Source organism: Salmo salar, chromosome ssa05 (genome assembly GCF_905237065.1).
Source record: "Salmo salar chromosome ssa05, Ssal_v3.1, whole genome shotgun sequence".
Lineage (NCBI taxonomy): Eukaryota > Metazoa > Chordata > Actinopteri > Salmoniformes > Salmonidae > Salmo > Salmo salar.
In genome coordinates this window covers 80,495,345-80,519,886 of record NC_059446.1, presented here as the reverse complement: position 1 = coordinate 80,519,886, position 24,542 = coordinate 80,495,345, and the positions used below count along the sequence as shown (strand labels likewise).

General features: G+C 45.0%; 1 protein-coding gene across 1 annotated transcript in view; it reads right to left on the bottom strand.

The window, feature by feature from the left end:
* The window catches only part of LOC106605905 (serine/threonine-protein kinase ULK4), a 285,759-nt gene that overhangs the window by 153,358 nt on the left and 107,859 nt on the right, over window positions 1-24,542 (bottom strand). Inside the window, exons 22-24 of the mRNA XM_045719099.1 lie at window positions 15,302-15,429; window positions 8,055-8,188; window positions 5,989-6,110 (exon numbers count right to left, since the gene is read on the bottom strand). Coding sequence (XP_045575055.1) covers window positions 5,989-6,110; window positions 8,055-8,188; window positions 15,302-15,429 — 384 coding nt within the window. The remainder of the gene's footprint in view (window positions 1-5,988; window positions 6,111-8,054; window positions 8,189-15,301; window positions 15,430-24,542) is intronic.

The window sequence follows — 24,542 nt, the reverse complement described above, 5'->3', positions numbered from 1 at the left end:
AGTTAGACCAGACTCACATCAGAGACCAGCTACAGTTCTAATATCATCAGTTAGACCAGACTCACATCAGAGACCAGCTACAGTTATAATATCATCAGTTAGACCAGACTCACATCAGAGACCAGCTACAGTTATAATATCATCAGTTAGACCAGACTCACATCAGAGACCAGCTACAGTTATAATATCATCAGTAAGACCAGACTCACATCAGAGACCAGCTACAGTTATAATATCATCAGTTAGACCAGACTCACATCAGAGACCAGCTACAGTTCTAATATCATCAGTTAGACCAGACTCACATCAGAGACCAGCTACAGTTATAATATCATCAGTTAGACCAGACTCACATCAGAGACCAGCTACAGTTATAATATCATCAGTTAGACCAGACTCACATCAGAGACCAGCTACAGTTCTAATATCATCAGTTAGACCAGACTCACATCAGAGACCAGCTACAGTTATAATATCATCAGTTAGACCAGACTCACATCAGAGACCAGCTACAGTTATAATATCATCAGTAAGACCAGACTCACATCAGAGACCAGCTACAGTTATAATATCATCAGTTAGACCAGACTCACATCAGAGACCAGCTACAGTTATAATATCATCAGTTAGACCAGACTCACATCAGAGACCAGCTACAGTTATAATATCATCAGTTAGACCAGACTCACATCAGAGACCAGCTACAGTTATAATATCATCAGTTAGACCAGACTCACATCAGAGACCAGCTACAGTTATAATATCATCAGTTAGACCAGACTCACATCAGAGACCAGCTACAGTTATAATATCATCAGTTAGACCAGACTCACATCAGAGACCAGCTACAGTTATAATATCATCAGTTAGACCAGACTCACATCAGAGACCAGCTACAGTTATAATATCATCAGTTAGACCAGACTCACATCAGAGACCAGCTACAGTTATAATATCATCAGTTAGACCAGACTCACATCAGAGACCAGCTACAGTTATAATATCATCAGTTAGACCAGACTCACATCAGAGACCAGCTACAGTTATAATATCATCAGTTAGACCAGACTCACATCAGAGACCAGCTACAGTTATAATATCATCAGTTAGACCAGACTCACATCAGAGACCAGCTACAGTTATAATATCATCAGTTAGACCAGACTCACATCAGAGACCAGCTACAGTTATAATATCATCAGTTAGACCAGACTCACATCAGAGACCAGCTACAGTTATAATATCATCAGTTAGACCAGACTCACATCAGAGACCAGCTACAGTTATAATATCATCAGTTAGACCAGACTCACATCAGAGACCAGCTACAGTTATAATATCATCAGTAAGACCAGACTCACATCAGAGACCAGCTACAGTTATAATATCATCAGTTAGACCAGACTCACATCAGAGACCAGCTACAGTTATAATATCATCAGTTAGACCAGACTCACATCAGAGACCAGCTACAGTTATAATATCATCAGTTAGACCAGACTCACATCAGAGACCAGCTACAGTTATAATATCATCAGTTAGACCAGACTCACATCAGAGACCAGCTACAGTTATAATATCATCAGTTAGACCAGACTCACATCAGAGACCAGCTACAGTTATGATATCATCAGTTAGACCAGACTCACATCAGAGACCAGCTACAGTTATAATATCATCAGTAAGACCAGACTCACATCAGAGACCAGCTACAGTTATAATATCATCAGTAAGACCAGACTCACATCAGAGACCAGCTACAGTTATAATATCATCAGTTAGACCAGACTCACATCAGAGACCAGCTACAGTTATAATATCATCAGTTAGACCAGACTCACATCAGAGACCAGCTACAGTTATAATATCATCAGTAAGACCAGACTCACATCAGAGACCAGCTACAGTTATAATATCATCAGTTAGACCAGACTCACATCAGAGACCAGCTACAGTTATAATATCATCAGTTAGACCAGACTCACATCAGAGACCAGCTACAGTTATAATATCATCAGTTAGACCAGACTCACATCAGAGACCAGCTACAGTTATAATATCATCAGTAAGACCAGACTCACATCAGAGACCAGCTACAGTTATAATATCATCAGTTAGACCAGACTCACATCAGAGACCAGCTACAGTTATAATATCATCAGTTAGACCAGACTCACATCAGAGACCAGCTACAGTTATAATATCATCAGTTAGACCAGACTCACATCAGAGACCAGCTACAGTTATAATATCATCAGTAAGACCAGACTCACATCAGAGACCAGCTACAGTTATAATATCATCAGTTAGACCAGACTCACATCAGAGACCAGCTACAGTTATAATATCATCAGTAAGACCAGACTCACATCAGAGACCAGCTACAGTTATAATATCATCAGTTAGACCAGACTCACATCAGAGACCAGCTACAGTTATAATATCATCAGTTAGACCAGACTCACATCAGAGACCAGCTACAGTTATAATATCATCAGTTAGACCAGACTCACATCAGAGACCAGCTACAGTTATAATATCATCAGTTAGACCAGACTCACATCATAGACCAGCTACAGTTATAATATCATCAGTAAGACCAGACTCACATCATAGACCAGCTACAGTTATAATATCATCAGTTAGACCAGACTCACATCAGAGACCAGCTACAGTTAGTTATAATATCATCAGTTAGACCAGACTCACATCATAGACCAGCTACAGTTATAATATCATCAGTTAGACCAGACTCACATCAGAGACCAGCTACAGTTATAATATCATCAGTTAGACCAGACTCACATCAGAGACCAGCTACAGTTATAATATCATCAGTTAGACCAGACTCACATCAGAGACCAGCTACAGTTATAATATCATCAGTTAGACCAGACTCACATCAGAGACCAGCTACAGTTAGTTATAATACCATCATGTTATTAACCACGCATGGCAAGGACCAGCGCTATTAGGGACAGCTATCTGTCACATCACAGATAAATAACACAGTAACCCCATTTAACAGACTACTAAATGCTTCACCTTGTAAAATGAGGCATTGGTAGGGGGGGGTCTATGAGAGTGACAAGTTATTACTTTTTTGATGGCAGGGGAAATGGAGGAGCGATATTTAAACAGTGCATGGTTTCATCCAGCAGGCTGCTTGTTGACAAGCATCTCTCTCATTAGGATTTAGTCATATTAATCATTTCTGCTCAATTGAGACAGTCACCACTAAATCCAATTTCCCCACCATGTCTATTGGCAACTGGCAATAATCTGTCTGTGAGGCGGAGTGGGATGAAAATAACAACCTTTAATGCATTTTCTAGACGTTTATATGACATCTCTGGGTATATTATGTATTAGTAATCATGGCTTTGGAAAAGATGATTCAAAGTTTAGCCTAAATGTAAACTTAAACAGTGCATCTGCTACGATGTTGATATATAAATCTGTTTTGCCACAGTAACATAGAAAACACAGTTTGAGGTCAGATGTACAGTAGGTGGGGTGTGAATATTTCAACTTCTCCTTGTTAACCTGGTTTATTATTTGACACCCTCTCAGTGTTGGCCAGCTGACAGGTATCCAAGTGAACCACAACCATATTGGTAAACAACCACATTAGTTTTACCACTCCAAGGAGCTCCGATACTGTATGTAAGCATAAAACCAAGAAACTTAAATTCCGTATCAAGGTTATTGACGCTCACTGCACACAGTACATGATGTGTGTGTGTGTGTGTGTGTGTGTGTGTGTGTGTGTGTGTGTGTGTGTGTGTGTGTGTGTGTGTGTGTGTGTGAGTGTTCGACTGCAGCATTCTAATCCAATTAGCTGCGGCAGTGCTCAGATGAGCCGTGGTCTCTGGCTCTGTTCCCTGCTCTATTCTGCCTGTGATAAAGTTGATTAAGATCTCTGTTGGTTTGGATGAGGAGAGAGACTCACAGCTCTTAAAGCTAAGCCCCTGATTCATTGGCTCTAGATGGTAGGAGTGGACATAACTTAGCAGAAGGGTTTCAGAAATGTAGCAATAAGCATCCGTTGAAGCCTCTAGGCAGTGTACTGTATGTTTTATGATGGAGAGATGCTAGAAGATGTTCAAACAGCCAATTGGGAGTTATTCAATAGTGTCAGAGATCCTGACCCATTAGCTTGTGAATCAATTATAACTGACTGAGGTCCGATCTTATTAAACAAGTGATCTCATTTCGCAATCACGCACACGCATGTACCGAACTTGATCTGTACACACACACACACACACACACACACACACACACACACACACACGCACACACACACAAAGTAGGGCTGGGCGATATGACCAAAATATAATATCATGGTCATTTAAAATAATTGGACGGTATGAAAGTATTTTATGGTTTTGAATAATAGAAGTTGTAAATGTGTTTTATTTGAACATTTTTACATTTGAGTCATTTAGCAGAAGCACTTATCCAGAGTGACTTACAGTTAGTGCGTTCATCTTAAGATGAAAGTGTTGGTTCAGAAGGGGGGTGGCCAAACAGAGTGCTATTTTGTGATTTCAATGGGTCTTTCTCCATTCTAATTGTTTTATACTGTTCAATTCAACCGAAAATTATTTTCAGCATTTTCATCAATTTCTGCATTTCCTGCGCTCATTTGAGATCATTTCCACACTTCCACGTACTGTAGGGCTGAACAATATGGGCAAACAATCTAGGCCTTATTTTTAACCAAATGTTCCAATTGTGATTTGGCTTGCAATTTAGAGCAAAAAGGTTGGGTGAACCGTTGGAATCATGGAAATATCATCATTATTCTAATTATATAGTTAGAATATAATAATACAGTGTTGTTTGACGTGACAATGAATGAAAGTGCCAGGGAGGAGTTATTGTGACAGGGTAGGAACCAAAGTGTTGATAAGTGTTTCCTAAGGGACAATATAATCTTTGGCTACATTTAATGTTTTCTCTTAGCTACTTCATGTATCTAACATATTCATGCTTTGCGTATTCCTCTTTGATTTAGAAGATACTGTTGCACAAACAACATGCTGATTTAGGTCTGCACCATCACTGGTATTATCAGGTAGTATAGCTAATTACGTTTGCTCTGATTCAGTACTCTCCCTGTGATCTCCCCATCCGTCCCCATACCCTCTCCTCCTCTCCCCTCCTCTAGCTAGCTAGCCAGCTAAAGAGCGATTAGCATTAGCGGCTAACACAATTTAGGCCCAACTTGCTAATAAAAATACAAATGAGCTGTTTGCAGATATAAGAAACACAAAATAATAGTGTAATTATAAAACACTAGTGGATTTATAATAAGAAGCAAGGTGAAAACAGCGTCCTTGTCATCAACATTGTTGCATGTGCTACATTGACCATGCAGACTGAACACAAGTGTCCCCTGGTCGAGGAACAACAAATGCGCTCCTTAAGTGACGGGGCGGGGCTAGGTCTGTGTGGAAAGCATTATGGAGAGAGTGGAGAGAGATGACTCAAGTAGCGAAGTAAACTATAAAAATGGACGTTACACACGGCGTATCACATTTAACAAACCAAACATTCAAATACCGTTATAGAAGTTAAATTATAAACTGGGTGGTTCGAGCCCTGATGCCAATTGGCTGACAGCCATGGTATATCAGACCGTATACCACAGGTATGACAAAACATGTATTTTTACTGCTCTAATTCCATTGGTAACCAGTTTATAATAGCAATAAAGTACCTCAGGGGTTTGTAGTATATGGCCAATATACCACGGCTAAGGGTTGTGTCCAGGCTGTACTCCGCAATGCGTCGTGTATAAGAACATTCCTTAGCTGTGGTATATTGGCCATATACCAAAAACCCCCGAGGTGCATTACTGCTTAAGTAAAAACCCAAACTGGTCCGTGCATCAATAGCGGTATATGGTAGAATACGGTATAGTGGCCAGCCCTAACAGACAGTGTTTGTGACATACCGTAGTACTGCAGGAAGGGTTACCTGAGAGGTGAGGAGGTGGAGCACCACAGTCATCATGGGTACACTCTGTTTCAGCTGCTTGGCCTGAACAGTGGAGGGATGCTTCCTGCCCACTATACTGCCCAGCGCGGACAGCATGTCATCTACACAGTACAGAGGACAGAGGAGAGAGGGGTGACAGACAGACAGACAGACAGACAGACAGCATGTCATCTACACAGTACAGAGGACAGAGGAGAGAGGGGTGACAGACAGACAGACAGACAGACAGACAGACAGACAGACAGACAGACAGACAGACAGACAGACAGACAGCATGTCATCTACACAGTACAGAGGACGGAGGGGTGACAGACAGACAGACAGCATGTCATCTACACAGTACAGAGGACAGACAGACAGACAGACAGACAGACAGACAGACAGACAGACAGACAGACAGACAGACAGACAGACAGACAGACAGACAGACAGACAGATAGCATGTCATCTACACAGTACAGAGGACAGAGGGGTGACAGACAGACAGCATGTCATCTACACAGTAGAGGACAGAGGGGTTACAGACAGACAGACAGCATGCCATCTACACAGTACTGAGGACAGAGGAGAGAGGGGTGACAGACAGACAGCATGTCATCTACACAGTAGAGGACAGAGGGGTTACAGACAGACAGACAGCATGCCATCTACACAGTACAGAGGACAGAGGAGAGAGGGGTGACAGACAGACAGCATGTCATCTATACAGTACAGAGGAGTGACAGACAGACAGACAGACAGACAGACAGACAGACAGACAGACAGACAGACAGACAGACAGACAGACAGACAGACAGACAGACAGACAGACAGACAGCATGTCATCTACACAGTACAGGGGACAGAGGAGAGAGGGGTGACAGCCAGACAGACAGCATGTCATCTACACAGTACAGAGGAGAGAGGGGTGAGATACAGACAGACAGCATGTCATCTACACAGTACAGAGGGGTGACAGACAGCATGTAATCTACAGAGTACAGAGGACAGAGGGGTGACAGACAGTCAGCATGTAATTTACAGAGATAGAGAGAGGGTTCTCTCCCCACCCCTCCCTTTCCCTCCCCTTTCCTCTCCCCTTTTCATCACCTCTCCTCCCCTTCAGTCTCCTCTCCCCACCCCTCCCCTTCCCCTCTCCTCCTCTCCCTGTGATCTCTCCTCTCCTCTTCCCCCTGTGATCTCTCCTCTCCTCTTCTCCCTGTGATCTCTCCTCTCCTCTTCTCACTGTGATCTCTCCTCTCCTCTCTCCTCTCCCTGTGATCTCTCCTCTCCTCTCTCCTCTCCCTGTGATCTCTCCTCTCCTCTCCCTGTGATCTCTCCTCTCCTCTCTCCTCCTCTCCCTGTGATCTCTCCTCTCCTCTTCTCCCTGTGATCTCTCCTCTCCTCTTCTCCCTGTGATCTCTCCTCTCCTCTTCTTACTGTGATCTCTCCTCTCCTCTTCTCCCTGTGATCTCTCCTCTCCTCTTCTCCCTGTGATCTCTCCTCTCCTCTTCTTACTGTGATCTCTCCTCTCCTCTTCTCACTGTGATCTCTCCTCTCCTCTCTCCTCTCCCTGTGATCTCTCCTCTCCTCTCCCTGTGATCTCTCCTCTCCTCTCTCCTCCTCTCCCTGTGATCTCTCCTCTCCTCCTTTCCCTGTGATCTCTCCTCTCCTCTCCTCCCAGTGATCTTAGAGGAGAATGAGCCTGGACCGGTTTGAACCAGTTGGGTCTGGCTTCCGGCCCTGATGGGAGACGTGCCATGTTAGCAGCACTGATTTACAAATTAAACGTCAGGAAAAGGTCAATACCTGGCTGGGTGATTTAAAATTCAATCAGAAAGGTAATTAAAAAGAGGGAGAATCAAATTGGCTTGCTCCATCCAAGCATTGATGCAAGTTCCCCTCAACCCCACTTCACTTCACCTCCTCTCCCCTCATCTCCCCTCCCCTCTTCTCCTCTCCCCTCATCTCCCCTCCCCGCCTCTCCCCTCCCCTCATCTCCCCCTCCCCTCCTCTCCTCATCTCCTCTTAGTGCTGTGGTTTTTGTGTTATTGTGATTGATTTACCCAGAATGGCTGGCAGCTGCAGCACGACGTGACGGATGAGCAGATGGAGGCATTTTGACAGGTATTCATTGCTGCTTTGTAGCTCCTTCCCTGGCGTGGCCTGCCTGATGTCTCTTTCAATGTACATCACCAGTCTGCAAAACATTATCATTCACCTACAGCCTCCAATCTACCCTGGAGCCGGACGGAGCCGGGATCAATACAAACCACTGAAAACAGAATTAGTAAGACGTATTATAGCAAATAAATGATATTCATTACAACAATTAGGGTTAAAAATAAAGGTTAATAGATTCAGAGATCAATGAGGAGCATCAAAACAGCCCTCAACCTGCAACAAGACTCTTGAACTCAAACACACAGCCTACAAGTTGAAACAAGAACAACCCTCATAGGCAAGTGGATAATAACTAAAGGAAGAGACAGAACCCTGCCAAACAATGACATTAATAAACCATGAACAAACAATCAGAGTAGGATACAGTACACCACTGGACAGAGACAGATGTGGTGTCTACAGGTCAGTACACCACTGGACAGAGACAGATGTGGTGTCTACAGGTCAGTACACCACTGGACAGAGACAGATGTGGTGTCTACAGGTCAGTACACCACTGGACAGAGACAGATGTGGTGTCTACAGGTCAGTACACCACTGGACAGAGACAGATGTGGTGTCTACAGGTCAGTACACCACTGGACAGAGACAGATGTGGTGTCTACAGGTCAGTACACCACTGGACAGAGACAGATGTGGTGTCTACAGGTCAGTACACCACTGGACAGAGACAGATGTGGTGTCTACAGGTCAGTACACCACTGGACAGAGACAGATGTGGTGTCTACAGGTCAGTACACCACTGGACAGAGACAGATGTGGTGTCTACAGGTCAGTACACCACTGGACAGAGACAGATGTGGTGTCTACAGGTCAGTACACCACTGGACAGAGACAGATGTGGTGTCTACAGGTCAGTACACCACTGGACAGAGACAGATGTGGTGTCTACAGGTCAGTACACCACTGGACAGAGACAGATGTGGTGTCTACAGGTCAGTACACCACTGGACAGAGACAGATGTGGTGTCTACAGGTCAGTACACCACTGGACAGAGAGACAGATGTGGTGTCTACAGGTCAGTACACCACTGGACAGAGAGAGACAGATGTGGTGTCTACAGGTCAGTACACCACTGGACAGAGACAGATGTGGTGTCTACAGGTCAGTACACCACTGGACAGAGAGAGACAGATGTGGTGTCTACAGGTCAGTACACCACTGGACAGAGGCAGATGTGATGTCTACAGGTCAGTACACCACTGGACAGAGATGGTATGCATGTCAGTTAGCAGATATAGCTGCAAAACACACACACACAGAGAGAGAGAGAGAGAGAGAGAGAGAGAGAGAGACAGCGACACAGAGACAGACAGACACACACACACATGCACGCTTGCTTATTAACATGCAGTGTTAATTAGGCCTAACTTGTTTTCCACCAATAGAACACACGTCTGCATAACATACTCCATCCACAGACGTTTACCCAGCAGCCATCAACCCTCCCCAAAAACACCTGGCTTCCAAATTAGACAGCGATGAAAAACACTGAGAAAATTGAGAGAAACACTTGCGTGGGGAAAGAAGCCCAAGCAAGTAACTGGCACTGGCATGATATGACTGGCATACAGCTGTTTTAAAAGCAAAAAGAAACATGGGGTCTTCAAACACCAGAAAATATTATATTAATCACAACCAAATTAACAGATGAAAAAAACAGTGTGCCAGATTTCAGTACAGCAAAGCACCTTGGGGCAGCGATAGGCCTACATCTCTCTGTAGTGATACAGTATATTCCTGGTCCTTGGAAAGAGAAGACCTCCCCAGTGTGACAGGAAGACAGCTGTGGTATTAACCCATACACTTTTGACCTACAAAGACCTTCCACACAAACACATTCCATTTGTACCAATAAATCCACCTCATTCTACCGACTGATCATTTCACTATAAGGATGTACATAGGAGCCTGCTGTGCCAGTCAGCTGGCAGGCAGCAGTCAATTCTGCAGCAGCCAGGTGAAGCCAAAGCAAGAGGGGGAAATCAAAAATCCAGGGCCATTCAGATGACTTAAATACATCTATTTATTAGAGCATGTAGGGATGAACCAGGTTTTTACTAGTCCTATATCACTAGCTGGGCCCTAGTAGAGAGAGAGAGAGAGAGTAGAGAGATAGTAGCGAGAGAGAATAGAGAGAGAAGAGAGAGAGTATAGAGAATAGAGAGTATAGAGAGAGAGGAGAATAGAGAGAGTATAGAGAGAGAGGAGAATAGAGAGTATAGAGAGAGAATAGAGAGAGAAGAGAGAGAGTATAGAGAGAGAGGAGAATAGAGAGAGTATAGAGAGAGAATAGAGAGAGAAGAGAGAGAGTATAGAGAGAGAGGAGAATAGAGAGAGTATAGAGAATAGAGAGAGAGTATAGAGAGAGGAGAATAGAGAGAGTATAGAGAGAGAATAGAGAGAAGAGAGAGCGTATAGAGAATAGAGAGAGTATAGAGAGAATAGAGAGAGAATAGAGAATAGAGAATAGAGAGAGTATAGAGTGAATAGAGAGAGAAGAGAGGAGAGAGTATAGAGAATAGAGAGAGTATAGAGAGAGAATAGAGAGAGAAGAGAGAGAGTATAGAGAATAGAGAGAGAGTATAGAGAGAGAGGAGAATAGAGAGAGTATAGAGAGAGAATAGAGAGAAGAGAGAGCGTATAGAGAATAGAGAGAGTAGAGAGAATAGAGAGAGAATAGAGAATAGAGAGAGAATAGACAGAGTATAGAGTGAATAGAGAGAGAGAATAGAGAGAAGAGAGAGTATAGAGAATAGAGAGAATAGAGAGAGAGAATAGAGAGTAGAGTAGAGTAGAGTAGAGTAGAGTAGAGAGAGAGAATAGAGAGTAGAGTAGAGTAGAGAGAGAACTGTGACTTTCACTATGAATGACATTTAGTCGTGGGCAGGACGTTAGGTGCTGACAGCCGACACGCATCGCTCTATAATTGGAATCCCAGGAGGAACGGGGGCGAAGGGGGAGCTGGAACCAGAGTGACAGGGATTGATAGGCGTGGCAGCCTGACATTTGGGCTTCCCACTTCCTGTTATAGTCCTGGGGGGCCAGTGGGAATATCATTTCAGCAGTGTTTATTCATTTGTTCTGCTGCTGATGAGAAAATCTGCCCACTCAGCTCCACACAATCAGGCCCCAGTGGTACACACCACAGGTCATTTTGTCCAACCTATGTTTTTGATTTACAATGCATATCACAAGCTACATCATGAAATAAATTATTCAAATTAAACAGTAGTGGATATTAACATGTCATCCATTGGTTAAATACATGATCAAATAAAGACCTCAATACCAACAGACCTTGTACCAGTTTGTACTAAACTTCCAACCACTTTCTCCACATTTCCAGTCAAGCTATAAAAAGACATGTAGACAACTTTTCTTCAGAGTATATTTCACCCTGCAACGCTGTCACCGTGCGGCGCCTGGCTTGGCCTACAAGTGTCTCTCCATGTCTTCTCCGACCATTGAAAACACTTCACACAAAGCAACAAACTTGACATTTCCACAACAGGGACGCGGGCGCTAGGCTGATTTATCAGAAGGCATGACGATGAGGAGCGTGTGGTGGGCCGTGCGCTCTGCGCGCCACAGTGGAGCTAATTAGAGAAGTGTTTGGGTGAGTGCCGCCATGCTGCAGACGGTTCTCACGTTAGGAGATAGAGTAGGGGGGTTAGTGCTGACAGGGACCGCCCTGGGAACACTTGTTAGAGTCTGGGAAGAAATAGAAGCCAACAGCATCACATGGCTAGCAAGGAGAGGGAGAGAGAGAGACGAGAGGGAAAGAGGGAGAGGGAGAGACGAGAGGGATGAGAGGGAGGGACAGAAAGAGACGTAGACGTCCACAGACAGGGCTGGCTAGCTGAGTCTAGCCTGTTTAAACTGCAACTAGGCCAATTCATTTCCATTTCTAAATATGATGTAGGGTTCACATGCCTATCAAGATACACTTATTTTTGTTGACAGAAGTTAGTCCTGAAACTTTCACAACTACATTTGTTATGAAACTTTGTATTTAAATATGTCATTTGATTTCTTCACAATTTAGTATTTTAGCAAGGCGCTACTGAAATACTCAGAAATAATCAATAACTCTGCACCAATTATGTAAAGTAAGAACAAGTGACTGACTACAGAATTTCTGTCCAACATTCAACACTTATCAAGAAACCATCTCTTCTTCCCTCGTGAGTTTCAATCAAAGGACTTCTATCTCAAATCCTGAGGCCTAAAAAAAGTTATCCCGACATAAATTGGTTTAGAATGGTCGTTTGCTTGAGCAACCAGTGGAATTTATTAGAGAAAACCATTTCTCCGGTTGCTGAACCATTTGGTAGACCTCATTTAACTGTTTTTACACAACGTTGCTCTTTGATATTGGTTCTAGGCTGAGGACTTAAGGCATCTATTACATTCCAGTCTTCCTCTATAAAGCCAAAATAGTGGTGTTGGACACATTTCATTATGTGTGTGTGGGTGTGTGTGTGTGTGTGTGTGTGTGTGTGCGCCGAATAAAACGGGTGAAATGCTTACTTACAATCAACTAACCAACAATGCAGTTAAGATTTTTTTTTAAATGCATAAAAAAATATAAATAAAACACAAGAAAAAAAATATATAAATATTTTTTAGATGCAATAATTAAATTATATAATAAATTAAATTACAAATAATAAACTTTTAAAAGTAACAATTAAAGAGCAGCAGAAGAATAACAATAGCAAGACTATATATATACAGGGGGTACCAGTACTGAGTCAATGTGCGGGGGCACCGGATGGTCGAGGTAATTGAGGTAATATGTACATGTAGGTAGAGTTATTAAAGTGACTCTGCATAGATAATAAACAGAGAGTAGCAGCAGCGTAAAAGTGTGTGTGTGTGTATGTGTGGGGGTGGGGGGTGGGGTGGGGGGGGGGGGCTGGAGTCTTATGGCTTGGGGGTAGAAGCTGTTTAAAAACCTCTTGGACCTTGGTCCTGGATGGCAGGAAGCTGGGCCCCAGTGATGAACTGGGTCGTACACACTACCCTCTGTAGTGCCTCGCGGTCGGAGGCCGAGCAGTTGCCGTACCAGGCAGTGATGCAACCAATCAGAATGCTCTCGATAATGTAGCTGTAGAACCTTTTGAGGATCTGAGGACCCATGCCAAATCTTGAGAGATTGCATAATCTGTGGATCTGTTGGGGTGGTATGCAAATTGGTGTGGGTCTAGGGTTTCTGGGATAATGGTGTTGATGTGAGCCATGACCAGCCTTTCAAAGAACTTCATGGCTACAGACGTGAGTGCTACGGGTCGGTAGTCATTTAGGCAGGTTACCTTAGTGTTCTTGGGCACAGGGACTATGGTGGTCTGCTTGAAACTTTGAAAATGTCGGTGAAGACACTTGCCAGTTTGTCAGCGCATGCTCGGAGTACACGTCCTGGTAATCCTTCTGGCCCTGTGGCCTTGTGAATGTTGACCTGTTTAAAGGTCTTACTCGCATCGGCTACAGAGAGCGTGATCACACAGTCGTCTGGAACAGCTGGTGCTCTCATGCATGTTTCAGTGTTACTTGCCTCAAAGCAAGTATAGAAGTAATTTAGCTCATCTGGTAGGCTTGTATCACTGGGCAGCTCGTGGCTGTGCTTCCCTTTGCAGTCTGTAATAGTTTGCAAGCCTTGCCACATCCGACGAGCGTCGGAGCCGGTGTAGTACGATTCAATCTTAGTCCTGTATTGACGCTTTGCCTGTTTGATGGTTCGTTCGAGGGCATAGCGGGATCTCTTATAAGCTTCTGGGTTAGAGTCCCGCTCCTTGAAAGCACCAGCTCTACCATTTAGCTCAATGCGGATGTTCCCTGTAATCCATGGCTTCTGGTATGGGTATGTACTGTCACTGTGGGGACATCAATGCGCTTATTGATGAAGCCAATGACTGATGTGGTGTACTCCTCAATGCCATCGGAAGAATCCTGGAACATATTCCAGTCTGTGCTAGCAAAACGGTCCTGTAGCTTGCATTACATTTACATTTTAGTCATTTAGCAGACGCTCTTATCCAGAGCGACTGACCACTTTCTTATTGACCGAGTCACTGGTGCTTCCTGCTTTAGTTTTTATTTGTAAGCAGGAATCAGGAGGATAGAATTATAGTCAGATTTGATAAATTGAGGGCGAGGCAGAGCTTTGTACGCATCTCTGTGTGTGGAGTAAACTTGGTCTAGAGTTTAGCACATTTAACATGCTGGTAGAAATGAGGTAAAACGGATTTGAGTTTCCCTGCATTAAAGTCCCCGGCCACTAAGAGCGCCGCCTCTGGGTGAGCGTTTTCCTGTTTACTTATGGCCATATACAGCGCATTGAGTGCAGTCTTAGTGCCAGCATCAATTTGTGGTGGTATGTAGACAGCTATGAAAAATATAGATGAAAAGTCTCTTTGTAAATAGTGTGGTATACAGCTTATCATGAGATACTCTACCTCAGGCGAGCAAAACCTTGAGACTTCCTTAGATTTTGCGCACCAGCTGTTGTTTACAAATATACATAGCCCGCCACCCCTTGTCTTACCAGAAGCCGCTGTTCTATCCTGCCGAAAAAGCTTAAAACCCCCCAGCTGTATGTTATTCATGTCGTCGTTCAGCCACAACTCGTAAAACATAAGATTTTACAGTTTTTAATGTCCCGTTGGTAGGATATACGTGATCGTAGTTTGTCTATTTTATTATCGCTTCATTGTACGTTGGCTAATAAGACCAATGGTAAAGGTAGATTACCCTCTCGGCGTCGGATCCTAACAAGGCACTCGGATCTTCGTCCACGATACCGCAGTCTCTTACTCCTGCGAATGACGGGGATGAGGGCCTTGTCGGGCGTCTGAAGCAAATCCTTCCCAACCAACTCGTTGAACAAAAAGTATTCCTCCAGTATGGGGTGAGTAATCACTGTCCTGATATCTAGAAGCTCTTTTCGGTCATAAGACATGATGGCAGATACATTATGTACAAAATACATAGAAATAACGCGAAAAAACATACACAATAGCAAAATTGGTTACGGGATCGTAAAACAGCAGCCATCTCCTTCGTGTAGGTGTGTGCGCTAGCGTGTGCGTGTGTGTGTGAGTGAATGTGTAGTAGACCTGTCCATACCTGGAGTTGCAGCAGAGTAGCAGCATGTCCCTGTTGCTGCAGAGGACCTGAAGGAGAACCAGGAAGGCCTTGGCTCTGATGACAGAGGACGGGCTCTCCAGGGAACGCATTATCTTCACCACAAAGTCCTGTAATGACAGACAGCCACTCCATTAAAGGGAGAGTTCACTGTTTTGTCGTTATGATACAATCTATTTGATTATCATTTCTACCTACAACAACAAAAAACGCCTGGAGATTCTGGAATTTCCATAAACAGACACATTTTTTGGGATGAATCAACACACAAGGGTAAGTCAGAACTATCCCTTTAAGACATGCTCAACTGTAATGTAGCCAAGTGGGATTAGCTAAACCTTAGCTGACCAGTAGAGCCAACTATAGTGTTGACCTGACACTGAGCTACACTGAGTCTTAGCTGACCAGTAGAGCCAGCTATAGTGTTGACCTGACACTGAGCTACACTGAGCCTTAGCTGACCAGTAGAGCCAGCTTTACTGTTGACCTGACACTGAGCTACACTGACTCTTAGCTGACCAGTAGAGCCAGCTATACTGTTGACCTGACACTGAGCTACACTGAGTCTTAGCTGACCAGTAGAGCCAGCTATAGTGTTGACCTGACACTGAGCCTTAGCTGACCAGTAGAGCCAGCTATAGTGTTGACCTGACACTGAGTCTTAGCTGACCAGTAGAGCCAGCTATAGTGTTGACCTGACACTGAGCTACACTGAGCCTTAGCTGAACAGTAAAGCCAGCTATAGTGTTGACCTGACACTGAGCCTTAGCTGACCAGTAGAGCCAGCTATAGTGTTGACCTGACACTGAGTCTTAGCTGACCAGAAGAGCCAGCTATAGTGTTGACCTGACACTGAGCTACACTGAGTCTTAGCTGACCAGTAGAGCCAGCTATACTGTTGACCTGACACTGAGCGACACTGAGTCTTAGCTGACCAGTAGAGCCAGCTATAGTGTTGACCTGACACTGAGCCTTAGCTGACCAGTAGAGCCAGCTATACTGTTGACCTGACACTGAGCTGCACTGAGCCTTAGCTGACCTGTAGAGCCAGCTATAGTGTTGACCTGACACTGAGACTTAGCTGACCAGTAGAGCCAGCTATAGAGTTGACCTGACACTGAGCTACATTGAGTCTTAGCTGACCAGTAGAGCCAACTATAGTGTTGACCTGACACTGAGCTACACTGAGCCTTAGCTGACCAGTAGAGCCAGCTATACTGTTGACCTGACACCGCGTCTTAGCTGACCAGTAGAGCCAGCTATAGTGTTGACCTGACACTGAGTCTTAGCTGACCAGTAGAGCCAGCTATAGTGTTGACCTGACACTGAGCCTTAGCTGACCAGTAGAGCCAGCTATAGTGTTGACCTGACACTGAGCTACACTGAGCCTTAGCTGACCAGTAGAGCCAACTATAGTGTTGACCTGACACTGAGCTACACTGAGCCTTAGCTGACCAGTAGAGCCAGCTATACTGTTGACCTGACACTGAGCTACACTGAGTCTTAGCTGACCAGTAGAGCCAGCTATAGTGTTGTTCTGACACCGAGTCTTAGCTGACCAGTAGAGCCAGCTATAGTGTTGACCTGACACTGAGCTACACTGAGCCTTAGCTGACCAGTAGAGCCAACTATAGTGTTGACCTGACACTGAGCTACACTGAGCCTTAGCTGACCAGTAGAGCCAGCTATACTGTTGACCTGACACTGAGCTACACTGAGTCTTAGCTGACCAGTAGAGCCAGCTATAGTGTTGTTCTGACACCGAGTCTTAGCTGACCAGTAGAGCCAGCTATAGTGTTGACCTGACACTGAGTCTTAGCTGACCAGTAGAGCCAGCTATAGTGTTGACCTGACACTGAGCTACACTGAGCCTTAGCTGACCAGTAGAGCCAGCTATACTGTTGACCTGACACCGAGTCTTAGCTGACCAGTAGAGCCAGCTATAGTGTTGACCTGACACTGAGTCTTAGCTGACCAGTAGAGCCAGCTATAGTGTTGACCTGACACCGAGTCTTAGCTGACCAGTAGAGCCAGCTATAGTGTTGACCTGACACTGAGTCTTAGCTGACCAGTAGAGCCAGCTATAGTGTTGACCTGACACTGAGCTACACTGAGTCTTAGCTGACCAGTAGAGCCAGCTATACTGTTGACCAGACACTGAGCCTTAGCTGAGCCTTAGCTGACCAGTAGAGCCAGATAGAGTGTTTACCTGACACTGAGCTACACTGAGTCTTAGCTGACCAGTAGAGCCAGCTATAGTGTTGACCTGACACCGAGTCTTAGCTGACCAGTAGAGCCAGCTATACTGTTGACCAGACACTGAGCCTTAGCTGAGCCTTAGCTGACCATTAGAGCCAGATAGAGTGTTTACCTGACACTGAGCTACACTGAGTCTTAGCTGACCAGTAGAGCCAGCTATAGTGTTGACCTGACACTGAGCTACACTGAGCCTTAGCTGACCAGTAGAGCCAGCGATACTGTTGACCTGACACCGAGTCTTAGCTGACCAGTAGAGCCAGCAATAGTGTTTTTTGTAACAGTATTTTTATTGGAGTTTCACAATTTTCACCCATATTAAGAGATACAACAACAAGGACAAGGAAAAAAAAAACGCACTCACTTACACATATCCGTATGTATGCATGCACCCACACACACACACACACACACACACACACACACACACACACACACACACCCACACACACCCACACACACCATTTTCCTCTCCCCGCTCAGCGCTTCTCTCACCGCATCCCCCCCATTGCGTCTCTCAATACATACATTTAATCAAACATGAACAGGAAAAAAAATAATAATAATAATAAATAAATAAAATACAAAAAAAATAAAATTACAATAAAATAAATTAAATGAAAATAAAAAGCTCAGTTTAAACCAAGAAGTTGAGTTCCCCACATGGAACGTACAGTGTAATTCTGAAATGCATAGATCACCATTCTAAGAGAATCCTTGCAGCATAATAGCTGATACTTCAGGTTCTAGGTAATTTAGGTAAGGTTCCCATACTTTGTAGAACTGATCTGTCTTAGAATGCAACGTACATGTCAGATATTCCAGCGGTACCCATTCAAATAGTATCTTATGCCAATCTTTAATAGAGGGAACCTTATCACTAATCCACTGTAAAAGTATGTTTTTCCTTGCTGCGAAGGTGAGGATGTTGTAAAGCCTCCTCTTACCAACAGAAGTTACATGCCTACTAGGTAGACCTAACAGTAGCGAGACTGGGTCCAATTCTAGATCGACCCCTAGGATCTTTTACATTTCTTGCAGAACACCAGACCAGTATCTTTGTATTTTGGTACATGACCATAAACAATGTGTTAGGGTGCTTGTATCAGTTTTACATTTAAGACACTGAGGAGAGGAGGAAGAGGGGCTAAAAGCATGTCTGCGATTTGGGGATATATGCAATCTGTGTATTATTCTTGATTGAATTGCTCTAGTACGATTACATATAGATATTGTTTTTGCATATTTCCAAATGTCCTCCCACATCTCTTCATCAATAGTAACAGACAGTTCTTTCTCCCACACTTGTTTCACCCTCTGTGTATCGACAGCGGAAAAGGACCTTAAAGCATCATAAAGCAGACTTACAGACATTTTCCTTTGTGGGAAAAAAAGCATTCTTTCAATGACAGACATATCAGGGTTGCCAATTAAGGTGGTGCTCTTCAGAATATAATGCCTTACTTGTAGGAAACGGAAAAAGTCCTGCTTTGGGAGTTGATATTTCTCGACCATCTGCTCAAATGACAATAAAATCTTATCTGCAAATAAGTCATTTAGTCTGCGTATGCCCTTATTAAGCCAAACGTTAAAGCCAGCATCCAGCAATCCTGGGGCAAAATCTGGGTTGTTAAGAATTGGGGTAAGAGCCGAGGTTAGTTTGGACCTTCCCAGGAAACGTTGAACTGACCTCCATACTTTGAGTGTGTTAAGTGTAATGGGGTTGTTACAATGATCTTTTACAGACTTGAAACTTGTGAAAAACAGAAGATCCTGTAAAGGGTATTTTGAAAGAGAGGTCTCAATGTCTAACCAAATAGAGGAGTCATCGTTTGTGATCCAGTCTGAAATATAACATAGGTGGGCACACCACTGATAGAACCTGATATTGGGCAGATCCAAGCCACCCATAGAATTTGGCAGCTGCAATATGCCAGCAATAGTGTTGACCTGACACTGAGACTTAGCTGACCAGTAGAGCCAGCTATAGTGTTGATCTGACACTGAGCTACACTGAGTCTTAGCTGACCAGTAGAGCCAGCTATAGTGTTGACCTGACACTGAGCTACACTGAGTCTTAGCTGACCAGTAAAGCCATCTATAGTGTTGACCTGACACTGAGCTACACTGAGCTTTAGCTGACCAGTAAAGCCAGCTATAGTGTTGACCTGACACCGAGTCTTAGCTGACCAGTAGAGCCAGCTATAGTGTTGACCTGACACTGAGCTACACTGTCTTAGCTGACTAGTAGAGCCAGCTATAGTGTTGACCCGACACTGAGACTTAGCTGACCAGTAGAGCCAGCTATAGTGTTGACCTGACACTGAGCTACACTGAGTCTTAGCTGACCAGTAGAGCCAGCTATAGTGTTGACCTGACACTGAGTCTTAGCTGACCAGTAGAGCCAGCTATAGTGTTGACCTGACACTGAGCCTTAGCTTACCAGTAGAGCCAGCTATAGTGTTGACCTGACACTGAGCTACACTGAGTCTTAGCTGACCAGTAGAGCCAGCTATAGTGTTGACCTGACACTGAGCCTTAGCTGACCAGTAGAGCCAGCTATAGTGTTGACCTGACACAGAGTCTTAGCTGACCAGTAGAGCCAGCTATAGTGTTGACCTGACACTGAGTCTTAGCTGACCAGTAGAGCCAGCTATAGTGTTGACCTGACACTGAGTCTTAGCTGACCAGTAGAGCCAGCTATAGTGTTGACCTGACACTGAGCTACACTGAGTCTAAGCTGACCAGTAGAGCCAGCTATAGTGTTGACCTGACACTGAGCTACACTGAGTCTTAGCTGACTAGTAGAGTCAGCTATAGTGTTGACCTGACACTGAGTCTTAGCTGACCAGTAGAGCCAGCTATAGTGTTGACCTGACACTGAGCTACACTGAGTCTTAGCTGACCAGTAGAGCCAGCTATAGTGTTGACCTGACACTGAGCCTTAGCTGAGCCTTAGCTGACCAGTAGAGCCAGATAGAGTGTTTAACTGACACTGAGCTACACTGAGTCTTACCTGACCAGTAGAGCCAGCTATACTGTTGACCTGACACTGAGCTACACTGAGCCTTAGCTGACCAGTAGAGCCAACTATACTGTTGACCTGACACCGAGTCTTAGCTGACCAGTAGAGCCAGCTATAGTGTTGACCTGACACTGAGTCTTAGCTGACCAGTAGAGCCAGCTATAGTGTTGACCTGACACTGAGCCTTAGCTGACCAGTAGAGCCAGCTATAGTGTTGACCTGACACTGAGCTACACTGAGCCTTAGCTGACAAGTAGAGCCAACTATAGTGTTGACCTGACACTGAGCTACACTGAGCCTTAGCTGACCAGTAAAGCCAGCTATAGTGCTGACCTGACACTGAGTCTTAGCTGACCAGTAGAGCCAGCTATAGTGTTGACCTGACACTGAGCTACACTGAGTCTTAGCTGACCAGTAGAGCCAGCTATAGTGTTGACCTGACACTGAGCTACACTGAGTCTTAGCTGACTAGTAGAGCCAGCTATACTGTTGACCAGACACTGAGTCTTAGCTGACCAGTAGAGCCAGCAATAGTGTTGACCTGACACTGAGCTTAGCTGACCAGTAGAGCCAGCTATAGTGTTGACTTGACACGAGCACACTGAGTCTTAGCTGACCAGTAGAGCCAGCTATAGTGTTGACCTGACACTGAGCTACACTGAGCCTTAGCTGACCAGTAGAGCCAGCTATACTGTTGACCTGACACTGAGCTACACTGAGTCTTAGCTGACCAGTAGAGCCAGCTATACTGTTGACCTGACACTGAGCTACACTGAGCCTTAGCTGACCAGTAAAGCCAGCTATACTGTTGACCTGACACTGAGCTACACTGAGCCTTAGCTGACCAGTAAAGCCAGCTATAGTGTTGACCTGACACCGAGTCTTAGCTGACCAGTAGAGCCAGCTATAGTGTTGACCTGACACTGAGTCTTAGCTGACCAGTAGAGCCAGCTATAGTGTTGACCTGACACTGAGCTACACTGAGTCTTAGCTGACCAGTAGAGCCAGCTATAGTGTTGACCTGACACTGAGCTACACTGAGTCTTAGCTGACTAGTAGAGCCAGCTATACTGTTGACCTGACACTGAGTCTTAGCTGACCAGTAGAGCCAGCAATAGTGTTGACCTGACACTGATACTTAGCTGACCAGTAGAGCCAGCTATAGTGTTGACCTGACACTGAGCTACACTGAGTCTTAGCTGACCAGTAGAGCCAGCTATAGTGTTGACCTGACACTGAGTCTTAGCTGACCAGTAGAGCCAGCTATAGTGTTGACCTGACACTGAGCTACACTGAGCCTTAGCTGACCAGTAAAGCCAGCTATAGTGTTGACCTGACACTGAGTCTTAGCTGACCAGTAGAGCCAGCTATAGTGTTGACCTGACACTGAGCTACACTGAGTCTTAGCTGACCAGTAGAGCCAGCTATAGTGTTGACCTGACACTGAGCTACACTGAGTCTTAGCTGACAAGTAGAGCCAGCAATACTGTTGACCTGACACTGAGTCTTAGCTGACCAGTAGAACCAGCAATAGTGTTGACCTGACACTGAGACTTACCTGACCAGTAGAGCCAGCTATAGTGTTGATCTGACACTGAGCTACACTGAGTCTTAGCTGACCAGTAGAGCCAGCTATAGTGTTGATCTAACACTGAGCTACACTGAGTCTTAGCTGACCAGTAGAGACAGCTATAGTGTTGACCTGACACTGAGCTACACTGAGTCTTAGCTGACCAGTAAAGCCATCTATAGTGTTGACCTGACACTGAGCTACACTGAGCCTTAGCTGACCAGTAAAGCCAGCTATACTGTTGACCTGACACCGAGTCTTAGCTGACCAGTAGAGCCAGCTATAGTGTTGACCTGACACTGAGTCTTAGCTGACCAGTAGAGCCAGCTATAGTGTTGACCTGACACTGAGCCTTAGCCTACCAGTAGAGCCAGCTATAGTGTTGACCTGACACTGAGCTACACTGAGTCTTAGCTGACCAGTAGAGCCAACTATAGTGTTGACCTGACACTGAGCTACACTGAGTCTTAGCTGACCAGTAGAGCCAACTATAGTGTTGACCTGACACTGAGCTACACTGAGTCTTAGCTGACCAGTAGAGCCAGCAATAGTGTTGACCTGACACTGAGACTTAGCTGACCAGTAGAGCCAGCTATAGTGTTGATCTGACACTGAGCTACACTGAGTCTTAGCTGACCAGTAGAGCCAGCTATAGTGTTGACCTGACACTGAGCTACACTGAGTCTTAGCTGACCAGTAGAGACAGCTATAGTGTTGACCTGACACTGAGCTACACTGAGTCTTAGCTGACCAGTAAAGCCATCTATAGTGTAGACCTGACACTGAGCTACACTGAGCCTTAGCTGACCAGTAAAGCCAGCTATAGTGTTGACCTGACACTGAGCTACACTGAGTCTTAGCTGACCAGTAGAGCCAGCTACTGTTGACCTGACACCGACTCTTAGCTGACCAGTAGAGCCAGCTATAGTGTTGACCTGACACTGAGTCTTAGCTGACCAGTAGAGCCAGCTATAGTGTTGACCTGACACTGAGCCTTAGCTTACCAGTAGAGCCAGCTATAGTGTTGACCTGACACTGAGCTACACTGAGTCTTAGCTGACCAGTAGAGCCAGCTATAGTGTTGACCTGACACTGAGCCTTAGCTGAGCCTTAGCTGACCAGTAGAGCCAGCTATACTGTTGACCTGACACTGAGCTACATTGAGCCTTAGCTGACCAGTAGAGCCAGCTATACTGTTGACCTGACACCGAGTCTTAGCTGACCAGTAGAGCCAGCTATAGTGTTGACCTGACACTGAGTCTTAGCTGACCAGTAGAGCCAGCTATAGTGTTGACCTGACACTGAGCCTTAGCTGACCAGTAGAGCCAGCTATAGTGTTGACCTGACACTGAGCTACACTGAGCCTTAGCTGACAAGTAGAGCCAACTATAGTGTTGACCTGACACTGAGCTACACTGAGCCTTAGCTGACCAGTAGAGCCAGCTATACTGTTGACCTGACACCGAGTCTTAGCTGACCAGTAGAGCCAGCTATAGTGTTGACCTGACACTGAGTCTTAGCTGACCAGTAGAGCCAGCTATAGTGTTGACCTGACACTGAGCTACACTGAGCCTTAGCTGACCAGTAGAGCCAGCTATAGTGTTGACCTGACACCGAGTCTTAGCTGACCAGTAGAGCCAGCTATAGTGTTGACCTGACACTGAGTCTTAGCTGACCAGTAGAGCCAGCTACAGTGTTGACCTGACACTGAGCTACACTGAGTCTTAGCTGACCAGTAGAGCCAGCTATACTGTTGACCTGACACTGAGCCTTAGCTGAGCCTTAGCTGACCAGTAGAGCCAGCTATACTGTTGACCTGACAATGAGCTACACTGAGCCTTAGCTGACCAGTAGAGCCAGCTATACTGTTGACCTGACACTGAGCTACACTGAGTCTTAGCTGACCAGTAGAGCCAGCTATAGTGTTGACCTGACACTGAGCTACACTGAGTCTTAGCTGACTAGTAGAGCCAGCTATACTGTTGACCTGACACTGAGTCTTAGCTGACCAGTAGAGCCAGCAATAGTGTTGACCTGACACTGAGACTTAGCTGACCAGTAGAGCCAGCTATAGTGTTGACCTGACACTGAGCTACACTGAGTCTTAGCTGACCAGTAGAGCCAGCTATAGTGTTGACCTGACACTGAGCTACACTGAGTCTTAGCTGACCAGTAGAGCCAGCTACTGTTGACCTGACACCGACTCTTAGCTGACCAGTAGAGCCAGCTATAGTGTTGACCTGACACTGAGTCTTAGCTGACCAGTAGAGCCAGCTATAGTGTTGACCTGACACTGAGCCTTAGCTTACCAGTAGAGCCAGCTATAGTGTTGACCTGACACTGAGCTACACTGAGTCTTAGCTGACCAGTAG